Source organism: Periophthalmus magnuspinnatus, chromosome 2 (genome assembly GCF_009829125.3).
Source record: "Periophthalmus magnuspinnatus isolate fPerMag1 chromosome 2, fPerMag1.2.pri, whole genome shotgun sequence".
Taxonomy (NCBI): domain Eukaryota; kingdom Metazoa; phylum Chordata; class Actinopteri; order Gobiiformes; family Gobiidae; genus Periophthalmus; species Periophthalmus magnuspinnatus.
Genome location: NC_047127.1, coordinates 5,068,391 through 5,083,651, shown reverse-complemented (window position 1 = coordinate 5,083,651; position 15,261 = coordinate 5,068,391). Strand labels below are relative to the sequence as shown.

Sequence of the window (15,261 nt, the reverse complement as noted above, 5' to 3'; positions counted from 1 at the left end):
ACATTTCCACAGCTAAAATGATCCAAATGATTCTAGTGAAGCTGTGTATGGAGTTTAAAAACACAGTGGAGCACTTCCTGTATTACCACATGATGACATCACAAGGTGGAACAGAGTGTTTTCTGTTTAAAAGAAGAACTCAGTTTAAATCTGCAGCTTTTGTGTGTTAAACATGTGTGAATGAAACAAAAAAACACAACTCCAGGTCTGGTTTTAATGAGGAAATTATAACATAGATCACAAAATACTGTAATATGAGCCCTTTAACTTAAGAGAAAATACTTGTAATAAATTCTATAAGAGTCTCTACACAGCCCGTCACTCATGAGTTATTCCCCACTGTTATTGATACAAAGTTTTCAGCACCGCCATTCAATAGGATTTCCTTGACGTTCCACTTTCTCCCATTACCCCGACGTGTTACCGGATATCTGCCCTCTGCACGCGCTCGGGTTTAGGGCAGTTATTGAGGAGGCCTGGACTGGATGATACTGGGGGAAATTGCTTCTGCGCCCAAACATACTTGGGATTCTGCCCCCGTTTCATTAAGACCTCATGTCCAATGGGGCTCGCTGTGGGACCAAGGGAGTATTTAAATCAGGTTTGAATGGAGTGTGGGAGCAGCTTAGAGGTTATGAAGTTCATTAGAGCCAGTGGTGGAACTGAAGTAGTAAAGTAGGTATCTATACTTCACACAAATTGATTTTTAAGTGTATGTTTTACTTTTACATCTCTACATTTGAGAGGAGTATCTCTACTTTCTGCTACATTTTTGAACAGGACTGAAAAGTAAAAGTATTTGTCATTGTTGTTTGAGACCTGCTGAAAAGGCTGAGTTTGATTAAATGAAAATATACAAATAAAAATAGCAAAAAACAAACAACAAAACCATTGATTCAGTTGTTTCTGTTTCAACCAGATTCAGTACAAATCTCTACATCTGAAGCCTTATAAATACCTCAAAATGTGCATGAAATACTTTTAGTTTTTACTCTTTAAGAACACTTTTAAATGGGTACTTTAATACTTTTACTTAAGTAGATTTTTTCCATGTTATTTTTCTTTTACATGAGTATTTTTTGCTCCAGTTCCTGTACTGTTACGTAAGAAGCAAAATTGAGTACTTCTTCCACCACTGGTTCTAGCTGATATTGGCTGTCGATTCATACTATTTGGATTAACCACATTTTGAGGTCAATTTGCTGTGTCTTACAAACCACAATAACAAAATCACTGCCTTGAATACTGCAAGTTAATACAGGCCAAACTGCACTACAATGAGTGAAAGGTGCTGTACGAGATTTTTATTTGCCCGTTTGAAACCGTTTGCAGTCGTCCAAATGTATCCTATTTATTCACCGCAAGGAGTTTATAAGTGCTTTTCACAACTTTGAGATGCTAACCGATATTAGTATGCTAACTAATGCTAATAAAACGCTCTATAATTCAATACAGCAGCAGGCATTGGTGTCGTTTTGACCCTAAAAGCTGCTTTTACAATATATATCTGTACTTTTACTTAATCAGGAGTGACAGTAGCTCAGTTGGCACAATGTTTGTCCTTTAATCCGAAGGTTGGTGGTTCAAATCCTGCTCTCAACATAAACATCATGGGTCGTGCGGTCAAATTCCACTGACTCACAGGCTGATGGTGCGATTCCAGCTCCCACAGATGAATGCTGTCCTTGGGCAAGACACTTAACTTACCTCGTCCCCAATGTCTACGTAAATTGGTGTATGAAAATGTGCGTGTCCTTGATGTAAAGCCCTTTGAGAGCAATGAAAGTGGAAAAGCGCGATATAAAAATGTGACCGTTTACCAATTACATGAAAAAAATCTGGTTCAGCCCCTGTAAAAACTAAAGGTACGAAAAGATGGAAGCTCGTTGAAAGGGTTTGACTTTAGAAAATACTTCATAACTGGCACAAACCAAATTCAAGTACTTTGGTCAAATAGGAATTTTCAAACCTTATAGTCGCTACAAGCCATATTATTGTCAAAGCCTGCAAAATACCACTAAACAAACAAGTACCATATGTTTTTCCAAGTACAGCAGACATATTTTCACAGTAGTTTATGCGGTGCAGTGTTTGTGGACGGTCTCGGACACCAAGAGAAGAAAAGCAAAACAATGAGCTTATTCTGAATCCAGTCTGAAGCGAGCCAAGTTTGTCCCATCTGGCTACCGTGTGTGCGCAACCAACTGTTTTCCTATGGTCAGCCCGTCCGTCAACTCCCATTCACACCACTGCCGCCCGTAGCAACAACAGCAGTGCATTATGGGGGTTTTAAATATAGATTGGCAGGTTCAGAAATCCCATGTGATCCTTGGTTATGTTGATGAGGAAGTTGGGGAAGATTGTGCGGATTAAAAGACAGAAAGAGCGAAAATATTCCAACTCCACCCCGGTTTCCGTTCGATTATGCCAGTTTTAACCGTGCTTTGAGTTCTCGCGTGGAAGCGTCTTGGTGGGACGTCCAAATTTAACAATATATGGCATTCCACGTTGGTGCAAAACAGGCTTGGATTTCAAGTTTTTCCATGCAGCGCAGAAAAAAACAAGTTGAAAGTGATATATGCGAGCTTGGGTTGTTCGTTTTGACACAAGGAGGGTGTAGGTTTTAGGTCAAACTTGCAGAAGTGACCCCCATAGACCCCCAGTCAGGAACAAATTGCCTTAACAACTGTACAAGGGGCCATGCCTGTAGAATACATCTGTGTACACTCACTCGAAGCACAAAATTATACATAATGACGGAAAGGAGGAGTTTGAGTGACAAGGAAGATGGCTCATCTTAACAGCAATCTAGCTTAAACAATTTTGTAATTTGCGCGGAAGGAAAGTTTTACTATGTTATTTATGTGTTTTCAGTTGAAACATCCCAAAGGCAACATGGGTTTTGTAAATTGAGATGGTTTAAAGGTCCTACATTACGCAAAAAATGACTCTTGTGAGCTTTAAGTCGTGTTTAAATCCTCAAAAACAGACCTGGAGTTGTATTTTTTTTCATTTACGCATGTTTGAGTGAGTTTATTATTAGTCTGTGTACATCTCTAAACTGCAAAATGCTCTGTTCCACCTTGTGATGTCATGAAGTGGTAGTTTTTACGTTAACAGCCACCTTTTACCTTTTAGTTCAGTAAAAATTGGCAAATCCACAGCTGAAATTATCCAAATGATTCTAGTGAAAGGGGTATAGTTTACAGATACAGCGACGCACTTCCTGTATTACCACATGATGACATCACAAGGTGGAACAGACTGTTTTCAGTTTGAGTGACGAACTCAACCTAAATTTGCAGGATTTGTGTGTGTTAAACATGTGTGAATGAAACAAAAAAACACAACTCCAGGTCTGTTTGCGAGGAGAAAACAACATAACGTAGATCTGAAAATAGCATAACACGGGCGCTTTAATGCTATACGGTGGGACATTCCAAGAAAATCTGTAAAAATGAGTAGAGACAATAGGCTCCACATGAAAAGTTACATAGCCTGCTTTTAATTGACATATACTGCCAGCATTATAGCACTTCATACTGTCATATTTAACATACACATGCACATTTTTAGATTTGAGTAATACAACCAAGCCCCTTTAATTAGATAATTTGTTGGCTGCTAGTGAAGCCTGAAGCTATGCAATCTCACCGTATCCAAAGTGATAGTCATCTGTTTGTGCCTGTGCATACGTGTCAAAGGGAGGAATGTCATTATAGCCGAAGCCGGTTGGAGCCTTATCGCGCTCTCTCTCCGTGTAATAATACAGTGCATGTCTTCAAAAAGCCTTGCAAATTGATAGGGACGTATCCAAGCTAGCGCGTGCCAAGTTTTACAATAGCAATTTAAGGCTTTGTTCTACCCAATTACATTTCACTTTTGGATTTACGATGTTTACTTGAAGCGTGAATGAATTTTAATAAAATATCAAGCGTAGGAAAAAATGACAGATGACACATTAGATGCTCTTCTTCCAAGGCGTTGTGGGTTTTTCGGAGTCGCACCCTGCAGCTACTCATTAGCCCCCTCTCGCTTTAAGCTTGGGCCTCGCGCAAAGGTCAAAGATCAGACGTTTGTTAAGTGAAAAGAGGTGTCTTGTCAGCGATACCATAACAACAATATCCAGGTGTGTTTTGTCTAGCGAGGCAGCAGGATAACTGTGTTTTCATTAGCGATTTCATGCTATTTTTTACGCTAATCGTGCTAATCTTGTGCTGTTTTTGTGTCTTTCAGCAACGCTCCACCGGTAAATACCTACTTGATCTGATATGTGTTCATCTCAACCTGACCGAAGGGGATTACTTTGGGTTGGAGTACCAAGACCACCGTAAGATGATGGTAAGTCTCAAAATGGCTTCAGAAAACCCCCCAAAACTCTATATTCTGCAGACAGTTGAACAACAAGAAAGCTTACCAAACAAGCAATGAAATTTTGATTACTTTTTGCCCCGTGGGGACTTCGGACAATATCCTCTTGTTTGTTCGTGCTAGATTCAGAAACACATGATTTCTCCATTATTAGAGAGTTTCTGAAGACACTGCGCTTAACTATAACAAAAAATTCTCAACCTTTTTACACCAAAGTATCATCAGATCGAAATCAAATATAACAGGACTATTCCAGGTTTAATCTAGGGCTAAACCAGGACTAAAAGTGGACTACTGTACATAATTTCCACTGTAGGTCTAAATAAAAAGTGAAGGAGGACACTTATTGTAGCAGTTTTTTTTTTTTTTTATCCTATCTAAAAGTATAAGACCTGGTATTTAGCAAAAGAAAAATTCAAAACTGGCCTAGATCTTAGCCAGAAAGAAAATAAATGGTTTGAGAGGGGAGTTAAAGAGGCAGTTTTTTTTTCGGAAAGACAGGGCGAATTTAGACATAATTTATCTCCTATTTATAATAACATCCTCAGACTTAAATCAAAACAAGGAACAAGGAAAAAAACAGTGCTAGCCCGTATGCTAATAGATGTGAACCACCCATTAAGGGCCTGAACGGTTATGCAAAACATGACTCAGGCACAGTTCACATTTGTGTTCAATAGACCTAGCCAACAAACAGAAATAAACAAACAGGTGTGTTAGTTTCAGTGTAGTTGGATGAGCAGCGAAACGTCTTCACTCTAAAACATTTGTCCAGTTGACAGAATAACAATTTTCTTTTGCTATGGATCAGACCTGGACGGCTGAGGGATTACACAGACAAGATATGATATTGTGCAATTACTAATTACTCAAATACGTCATATTTCCAACTCATTAAACTCCCAACTTCCTAAAATCTGTTCCCAAAATAATCAAATCTGCTCAAATCAAAACAGTTCAAGCGGTTCATCCCGGATTATAATTTCTCTTCAAAACCGTCCCGCTGTCACCCTTTATCGTTATCAAAATAAGCCTTGTAATTTGAAATGTGACCCCAAAATTCCTCCACGTGACTTGACCCCCAGATCAAAATCTTATCTCGCTTTCATCTTTCATCATAATTTCCACCTGGATCCTCGGCTGGAGCTGTTTTCCTGTAGTGACAGCTGGATGTAATAACACGCACGCCGGGTTGTCCGTACCAGGGGCTATATCTGTCAGTCATGGGGGGGAAAAGGCTTTGAGTCCAGAGGGCAGATGGACTGAATCACCAATGGAACAAAATATAACGCCATGATGTAGTGAGTGACATCATGGTGTGCATACGGGTTGTAAAAATCTGAGGTCAACCCAAGCGCAGTGATTTGAAGCTTTTAATTGGTATTATCATAGACTGTTCATATAAATGGATAAATGGAATGGTGCAGGTGAGACGGAGTGTTACCTTCAACAACCTCGCTCCAGATTGGCTCTTTGGTTGCTAGGATACCCGCAGTTGGAATTCCAAATATGGAACTCTGCTTCAAATTCGTCGCTATAACTGCTAGCCTCGATTAGCTTAATTTGACTGAAGCTGAACGCTGTGGGCGACGTCACACTCACCTTAGTGCACTTCTTTACACAGCCTATGGTTATTATATTAAATCTCAAATTTGATGTAACTAAGAAAGAAAAGTAGTTACATTTGTACTTGTCTATAAAAATGTTTTGCGATTGTTATGTTTGGTAAATGTGTTGTTTGTCTTCTGTGCAGGTTTGGCTGGATTTACTGAAGCCGGCGCTCAAACAGATCAGAAGTAAGTAGCTTAAAAATGCACATGGAAAGAATTTTTAAATGTACCATATGTGCATCATGTCGGTAATATCCTGGAAGAGTGCGTTGAGAGAACATCGGGATGCAATATAGAGGACTTAGAATGTAAAGGGTTAAGTGTTGTCTTCTTTACCAAATAAATGCATGAAAAGTACACGAAATATCATGTTTATATCAGTAAATATTCATAAATGCAACTTTAATTTCAAGTTTATTTATAAAGCACATTTAAAGAAGACCTATTGTGTTATAATTTGCACATTTTAAATCGCAATATTCATCTAAAAGGATTTAAAGAAACTAGTCCGCCGACTTCCGTGCTAGAAAACTGCGTCGCCTAATGGCAGCTGACATCGCCGTAAATGTCATCCCAACACAAAATCGGCACCTCAGATGGATAGGTGTAGGATTTGGCAGGAATCTGTAGCGATTTTGGTACAAATGAAAAAAAAAATCTGCATGTATCACTGATTTAGAAGAAAAACTGGGAGAACGAAGTAAGTACAGGGTAGTGGGCGTGTACCAGTGGCGGCGAAAACGTGGGTTAATCGATTAAACATTACTCAAACATGCACGAAGCACTCTAAAAACAATACTATGGGTGTGTAAATGCTAAAGGGGAACAGCTGGAATATGGTTAAAAACTCTACAGAGTGAATTTTTTAGAATAAATTGGCTTTAAAACAACTTCAGTGCTTCGCATAAAGGTCAACAAAAAACAAATATACAGATAACACGAGGAATAGAACAATAAAACACCAAAATATCCTGTCTAGCTAGTCTTAAAAGCAGTAATAAATCCATGTTTTCATTTCAATTTCACGTAAAAACAAAGAAATCATATAGACTATTTGGTAATCTCCTTTTTATACAGTAGTCTTTACTTTGTACAAGTCCTCCACATTTGGAAACGCTTAATGGCCTATCATTCAGACAAGCAGCAGATTCTCTTTCTCTACCTACCGCACTATTTGTACAGCCCTCTTAAATCTAACCTTAAATCTCAACTTCCTCCTCCAGGGCCCAGAAACACCATCCTTCGCTTCGTGGTCAAGTTCTTCCCTCCCGACCACACACAACTCATGGAGGAACTCACACGGTCAGTCACGGTTGGGCACTTAGCAAATTAGAAGACACTCTTATGTTGATGATGGTTTAGCGCTAGACCTTCAACTTTGCTAGGAAAAGGTGCTATTTATGGGTTACGGTTAAAATACATGCAATTAAATCCTCTTTTTATATGTTTTCATGTCCTTGGTGAGCTGCTTGAGGCGAGACGCTGCAGGTGAATAGGGAAAAAATCTTAAAACTAGAGCTATCAATTTGAAACTTAGGATGTAGTTTGCTTACATAAATGGAAGAGAAAAATGTATTACGAGTTTTTCACCGTGTCATGTTTTCATGTAAAAGTAAGGCATTTTATGTGTAAAAATGGGTACAATTGACCGTTTTTGGGACATTTAAAACAGAAACATTGAAAGAGCCAGGTTGAAATGTCTTGTTTCTTTTTGTTGTCATGTTAGATACTAAAAAATATACAGAGATTTGGGATTTTTTATTTAGTTTTTTGATAAACTAGACTGAAAACTTGCCTAAAAATTCAAATTTCATGATTTTTTTTGTTAAAACTTGAATAAATCAGACTTGGAATTAGATATCAAAAAATCCTTCTGTGCGTTTTGTCAAAATCTTGTCAAGTACAAGATTGGAAAGTTTGGTGTTCGTAGGTGCTACTTTAAGGGGTGATTTTTGCATCACAATGAGGGGAAAATGCGTATTGAGAAAACTACATTTGAAGTTACAATGTCCCATACAACTCTATGAAGACAGGTTGATTAAATTAAGAGATCTTTCAGTGCAGAGTGGATCATTTCATAGTTTCCACATGAAAGCCTGTTGCTAAGAGACCAAACCGACCAAAAAAATGTAAAAAAAATGAGTTTCGCCTGTAGTGTCTCCCTTTTAACACTTTGCAGCATGTCGAAACACCAATGTGGGAAACAAACTTGTCAAAACATTCGTAGATCTTTGAACATAAACATAGAAGATGATCGTTTTGAATCCATACCCGTTTTTGTTGTTGTTGTACTGCGCCATAATATCTCCAATAATTACATTAACACGACACTTTGAAGTAAAAAGATTGATGTGACCCATTGATATTTCCCATGATGCTTTAGTTCTCATGATAGTTGAAACATAAACCAAACAGGAAGTCATGTCTGCGGCGCTTTGTATCCTTTTGGGTCTATTTAAAAAGAAAGACAAGTAAACATTGTGACCGCTTCAAAATGGCCGACCGCCTCAGCTGGACGCTATTCTACTCAACTCCCTCCGTGCCGACTTATTCATCCATCAAATAAGAACTTGACAATGACTTTTTTAGCTGGATTTACTTACTGCGTCGCCATGGAAACAACCCACAAAGATTAGAAAAGTACGGCGTTACTACTGCTTACTTTTTACAATGCGTATTCTAAACTACTTGTAAATAGCTGTGGTGGTTCCTGCAATGCTAACAATGTTCATTCTCGCACAAATACGCTATTAGAACGCAGCAAAGGCCCATTAAGTTTATTAGGGGGTTTATAGCTAGTGCTAGCAAAGCGCTCGCACACAAATACACAATATATTCAGCTCGCATACAATTCACCCTGTCTGCTGCGGTTTCCAAATGACCCCGTAGCAATTTCAGCGTGTTTATAGTCTACAAATGGGAATATTTAAATGAGCTTTTGTGAGATTTATACATACTGGCGATAAACATTATGCTGTGGAATGAATGGCAATATGTCAATAGTTTAACGTGCTTTTTCTTTTGTTCCAGGTATTTGTTTGCGCTGCAGGTTAAACGGGACCTGGCGTGTGGACATCTTGTTTGCAACGACACAAGTGCAGCCCTCATGGTTTCTCATATTATTCAGTGTAAGTGTTAAACGTTTACGCAAACTCTTTTTCGTATCAGGGTGCGTTAAAAGCATCACAATAAGATGAGAATTGATGCACAGTAGATTGTCAGATTTGAGACTAATGGTGTTATATGGGACAAAAAGAAGCTAGTTTTGGTTTTGATGGGAGCTAGGACCAGTGGTGGAAGAAATACTTGATTTTGTTAAGTAAAAGTACAGATCCAAGAGTAAAAGTAAAAGTAACACATGGAAAAATCTGTTTAAAAATGTGCTTAAAGAGTAAAAAGTACAAGTATTTTATGATCTAATAAAGCTTCAAATGTAGTGATTTTGATCAAAATTTGTGCTGAATTTTGTTCAGTGGAAACAAAAGAATTTTTATTTGTATATTTTAGTTTTGCTCAAATTATCAACATGTTAAAAATAAACCTCTCAGCCTTTTTAGCAGGTCTCAAACAGTGATGAAAAAATACTTTTACTTTTCAGTCCAGTCCATAAATGTTTTAGAGTAGAAAGTATAGAGTATCAGCTGTAAAATGTAAAGTACAGATACCTCAAATTTGACCTTAAGTACAGGATTTTACTACTTTTACTTTGTTAAATTCCACCACTGGCTAGTGCACATCTCATTAGTTTAATTTGAAGACAAGGGTTATTAGCTTGAAAATAACAAATTGCTATGATTAATTAGCTGTAGGGCGTTTCAGTCAAAATATTTCTTTCCTGGTTACCTGTCAAACCTCAGGCATGTTTTTGTCCTAAAAATAACTCTCTGGACTTGACAACCTTTAGAGACGTCACAAACGCAATCCTTTCCATAACAATCCATTTACACTTTAAGCATCTTTTTCGCAGCTGGCTTTTTAGAAATCTCAAATAGTAAAGTGGTGAAAATTGCATTCCGCCTCCCATTTCCCATTTCTGCTTTGAAAAATGAATGAGTAAATTTGATTGAACTGCAGATGTAACCTATCTGGCGTAGACTGATCCGTGCCCCACAGACAGTGGCAGGTTGCGGCGCAGCGTGCTGACATCCCATATGTCGCCGTTGCCATGGTAACAGCGGTGCTGCCGGCGCTATACGTGCAGCTGCAGGTGGTCCGATCAGAGAGGGACTATTGTTGCTCATATTGAGCAGATGGACACACACACACATCACTACAGAGATAGTGCATCCATTCAAAATGAGGTATATTGCATCCAACCTTGACAGTAACTCACTCCCCCACATGTGTCTCCTCCTCTCCTGTACTTGAAATAATGAATTTCTCTTTTTGCTTTTTTTTCTCTCCCTCCCTTTCTCTTGCCTTCCCTTTTTCTCTCTCCCCCTTCTCTATCTCCCTATTTTCTCTTTCTTCCCCTCTCTCCCTCCTCCTCTCTCTCTCTCTTTTCTCTTTCCCTCTCTCTCCTCTCTCCCTCTTGTCTTTCGCTCTATTAATCTCTTTCTCTTATTTTTTTGGTTTCTCTCTCATTCTATCTTTCCCCCCTCTTTATCTCTGTCTCTCTCTTTTCCCCTCTCTTTTTCTCTCTCTATCCATGTCTCTCTTTATCCCTCTCTTTCTCTTTTTCTCTCTATCTCCCTTTCTCTTCCTCCTTTCCCTCTTTCTATCCCTGTCTCTTTTTATCACTCTCGCTCTCTTTTTTTCTCTTTTTCCCCTCTCTCTCCCTCTCTCTCCCTCCTTTCCCTCTCTTTACCCCTGTCTGTCTCTCTTCCCCTTTTTCTTTCTCTCTCTCCCTTGGTCTATCCCTCTCCCTGTCCTTGTCTCTCTTTATCCCTCTCTCTCTCTCCCTCCTTTCCTTTTCTCCACCTCATCTCTCTTTATCCCTCTCTTTCCTCACCTCTCTTTCCTCTCTCATCTCTCTCCATCCTTCAGCGGAGATCGGGGACTTCGATGAGACACAAAGCTGGCAGCATCTCCTCCACAATAAATATCTTCCCGACCAGGACGCCATCCGGGACAAGATCATGGACTGTCACCGCAAACACGCGTGAGTCACTGGAGCAGCCAACAGCCACACGGTCAATATTGGTTTGGCTTATAGACTTGAAAATTAAATACAAACTGGTGTGAAATGTGAGTACTGCAGGAAGTGGTGAATACTGGTGAAACACTGCGTAATAACGACACTTTAATTAGACTGAAGTACACTTTAAAGGGCACATATTACTCTGTTTTTTGATGTATGTTATAATGTTGTTTCCTCATCAAAAACATACCCGGAGTTGTGTTTTGTTTCATTCACACATGTTTAACGCACAAATCCTGCATATTTAAACTGAGCTCTTCGCTCAAACTGAAAACACAGTGTTCCACCTTGTGATGTCACGCGGTAATACAGGAAGTACTACGTTTTTAAGCTCCATACACCTTCATGAGAATAATTTCGATGATTTTAGCCCTGGAATTGACAATCTCTACTAAACTAAAGGTAAACGGTAGCTGTTAACTACCACTTCATGACATCGCAAAGTGGAACAGAGCATTTTGAGCTTTGGAGATGCAGCCAGACTAATGATAAAGGGTTACTCAAACATGTGGGAATGAAACAAAACCAAACACAACTCCACAACTACATTATAACAAAGATCAGAGTAAAGAGTAAAGTAAAGACGCCCAACTTAACATATTACATCTTATATTTTTGTAGACTTTCCTTTGGTCCACTAAAAACAGACTGTATTTTCTGACAAAGCCCCCATTACCAAACCCTTATCTCAACTAAGCCATGACAAACAAACGTGACCTCAAATAATTCCTGAGATCACAAAAGAGTCTAGCCCTGAATTTCTGCTTTTCTTTCCAAAATACACAGACACAGGCTCCATCGCACTACAAGCCAAATATTTCTTAGCTATTTAAATCCTAAATTGTAATAATCTAGAAATAATAAATGAGGGTATTCGGGGTATAAAACAACTAGCTGTGTTTTAGCTAAAGCTTTGCACATTATCTACAAACACGATGCTAATCTGGATGGTGGTCTGGCTGCTGTACCGAGGTGTCAGAAGAGATTAGCTTACACGTCAACACCTAGCGTTAGCATTAGCACACGTCAAGCAGCGGCTCCCAAAGATATTTATCTGTTTACGTTAGCGCATACACAAACACAAATATGTCTGTGCCCGTCACGCCCAGCCCAGAAGTCAATTTCCTGCCAAGATGGTTATCGCCATAGTAACCGAACCACACTTTTAATCTCTACCCGGCTGCACTGCTGCCGGTATGGGGCAGATATTTACAGCTGGGGAATATTTATAGGCTATATGTGTATATTAATTTTATTTCAAAAATATAAAAAGGGGAGGTAATGAAGTAGAAGTAGTAAAGTATTGTACTTAAACTTTATTTAAGTACATTTTAAAGGGAATTTTTCGTAATGTTGGACCTTTACCATGATACCATGATATTATTTTTTACACTTCCACATTCACTCACATCTTTTGGCTTTTTGGCTCTGAGGACTTCAGGGACCGACCTCCCGCTGGTGCCCAGAGTCAGGACTGAACCAGGGCTAAAGCAGGACTGAACGAGCACTAAACCAGGACTAAACCAGGGCTAAACCCAGGCTAAAACAGAGCTAAACCAGAACTAAACTACGACTAAACCAGGGCTGAACTAGGACTAAACCAGGGCTAAACCAGGGCTAAACCAGGGCTAAACCAGGGCTAAACCAGAGCTAAACCCGGGCTAAACCCGGGCTAAACCCAGGCTTAAACTAGGGCTGAACCAGGACTAAACCAGAACTAAACCAGGGCTAAACCAGAGCTAAACCAGAGCTAAACCAGGGCTAAACCAGGACTAAACCAGGACTGAATCAGGACTAAACTAGGGCTGAACCAGGACTGAACCAGGACTAAACTTTGACTAAACTAGGACTAAACTAGGACTAAACTAGGACTAAACTAGGGCTAAACCAGGGCTAAACCAGGGCTAAACCAGGGCTAAACCAGGGCTAAACCAGGGCTAAACCAGGGCTAAACCAGGGCTAAACCAGAGCTAAACCCGGGCTTAAACCCGGGCTTAAACCCGGGCTTAAACCCGGGCTTAAACCCGGGCTTAAACCAGGGCTAAACCAGGGCTGAACCAGGGCTGAACCAGGGCTGAACCAGGGCTAAATCAGGGCTAAACCAGGACTAAGCCAGAACGAAACCAGGGCTGGACCAGGGCTGGACCAGGACTGGACCAGGACTGGACCAGGACTGGACCAGGACTGGACCAGGACTGGACCAGGACTGGACCAGGACTGGACCAGGACTGGACCAGGACTAAACCAGGACTAAACCAGGACTAAACCAGGACTAAACATGGGGAATCAGTGTTTCAGTTTTCTGCAGATAAAACTGGTTCTATTTATATGTGCATATGACTGAAAGGTTTGTATTCTGTACTCTTCTCTTTTAATGTTAATTTTAGGATGTTTTGATTTATTGTATTGTGAGTCTTATTCTGTAAAGCACTTTGAATTACTTTATGCACCAATTGTGCTGTACAAACAAACGTGCCATGCCTTTTATAGAGCAGCATTGTCATTGCCACCACCTCTTATACAACAGCTTTACAGCCCAAACCACTTGTGTTGTGTTAATCCATCACACTGTGGTTACTTTGCGGTGGCTTTGATGGCTGCCCCGCTGTGAACCACAAAAAAAAAAACCTCCATCTCGCCCGACACGGGAAGTGGCTCATTCGACGGCCTATACAGGAAACAGGAAGCCATTTTCAGATTTGGAGGGGAAGCACGCTGTTTTTGTGGCTAATTTTTTCACCTCTGCCATCTGATTTTGTTATTATTGTTAAGCCGATTTGTTATTTCTGCCACCACTTCATTTAGCAAGGTTTCCTAAAATGGCCAGTTCTTATTTGTACACTGCAAAAATCATTACATGAGTTAAAATGACTCCAGAATCTTGATTTGAGTAGTATTTTCTATTATTTGGTCTGAATTAAGTTAATGGTTCTAGATATTTTCACTTTTCAAGTTTCAGTATTTTTTTTTTTGTTAATTTCAAGAAGAAAGAAAAATCTGACCTTTTAAGTGAAGTGATACGTCCAAAATTCTAGTGATGAATTAATTAAATCTAGACTAAATTTATATACAGTATAGCCAAGGCAAGTTTATTTGTATACCACAATTAGCACAGAAAATGAAAGACATTAAAATGACAATGCAAACAACTCAAAACATTAAAAAATCATCATAAAATTAACATTAAAAGCAAAGAGGCAGAATAAAAACCTTTCAGTCCTATGCATAGCTAAACAGAACCATATATATATAGTATAAAAATTACTTGAAGCAACATTATTCTGAATTAGGATTACATTTTTCCAGTGACCAGTAATTTTGTTTTCATTGCACGCTAATGGTTCAATATTGCTCTTCTCCGCAGTGGGCAGACACCAGCGGAATCGGACTACCAACTGCTGGAAATTGCCCGACGTTTGGAGATGTACGGTATTCGTCTACACCCGGCGAAGGACAGAGAGGGGACAAAGCTTAACCTGTCAGTGGCACACACAGGAGTGCTGGTTTTCCAGGTAAAACTAAAAAGTATCAGTTTTTACTAAGATTCAATCAATATTTCCAACTCCTAATAAGATTTATATTGTAGTTACCTGCTGCTACTGCTAAAGGCTATGTGCACGGCAGCGCTCTAGCTAGCTCACAGTGTCTCAAAGCTAACAGTCATTTTTATTAAAATCAGAAAACATAAAATATACAACCAATTAAAAATTTGAATTAACTAAAATAAAGACTACCTAATTATTTTTAAATGTAGAATACTTCAGTTTGTTGTGGTGGTTTAATATTTATAATGTCCTAAAATTAGCATTAGCGTTAGCACTGAGACACAAATAGCCCTCTTTTGTGTAAGTACTCTTTTTTTTGTGTGTGTGTGTGTGTAGTTTTTAACATGTTGTCAGCCACTTCCACCTGCAGCTCCCTGTCCACTGCCTGACGTTTAAATATTTATGAATTTTAGCATAACTCTGCAAAAACCTCAGAGATTAAATGAGACAGGAAGTAGTGATGCTAACAGTGAGGTTGCCAGGCGCTATTGCACAGAGCCAATTGTTCGCTAATATGAATGCTCCTACCACCATTACTCTATCATATAACCTACTGCACACTACTATTACCTCTATGTAAAATATATTAATGTTC

At 39.2% G+C, this 15,261-nt stretch overlaps 1 protein-coding gene across 2 annotated transcripts in view; it reads left to right on the top strand.

Annotated features, from left to right (window-relative positions):
- Positions 1–15,261, top strand: part of LOC117380934 (FERM, ARHGEF and pleckstrin domain-containing protein 1-like) — a 72,192-nt gene that overhangs the window by 32,516 nt on the left and 24,415 nt on the right. For both annotated transcript variants that reach the window (XM_033977770.2, XM_033977776.2), the window contains exons 3-8: positions 4,237–4,341; positions 6,125–6,167; positions 7,205–7,283; positions 9,012–9,109; positions 10,968–11,082; positions 14,486–14,633. In XM_033977770.2, the coding sequence (XP_033833661.1) occupies positions 4,237–4,341; positions 6,125–6,167; positions 7,205–7,283; positions 9,012–9,109; positions 10,968–11,082; positions 14,486–14,633 (588 nt within the window). The remainder of the gene's footprint in view (positions 1–4,236; positions 4,342–6,124; positions 6,168–7,204; positions 7,284–9,011; positions 9,110–10,967; positions 11,083–14,485; positions 14,634–15,261) is intronic.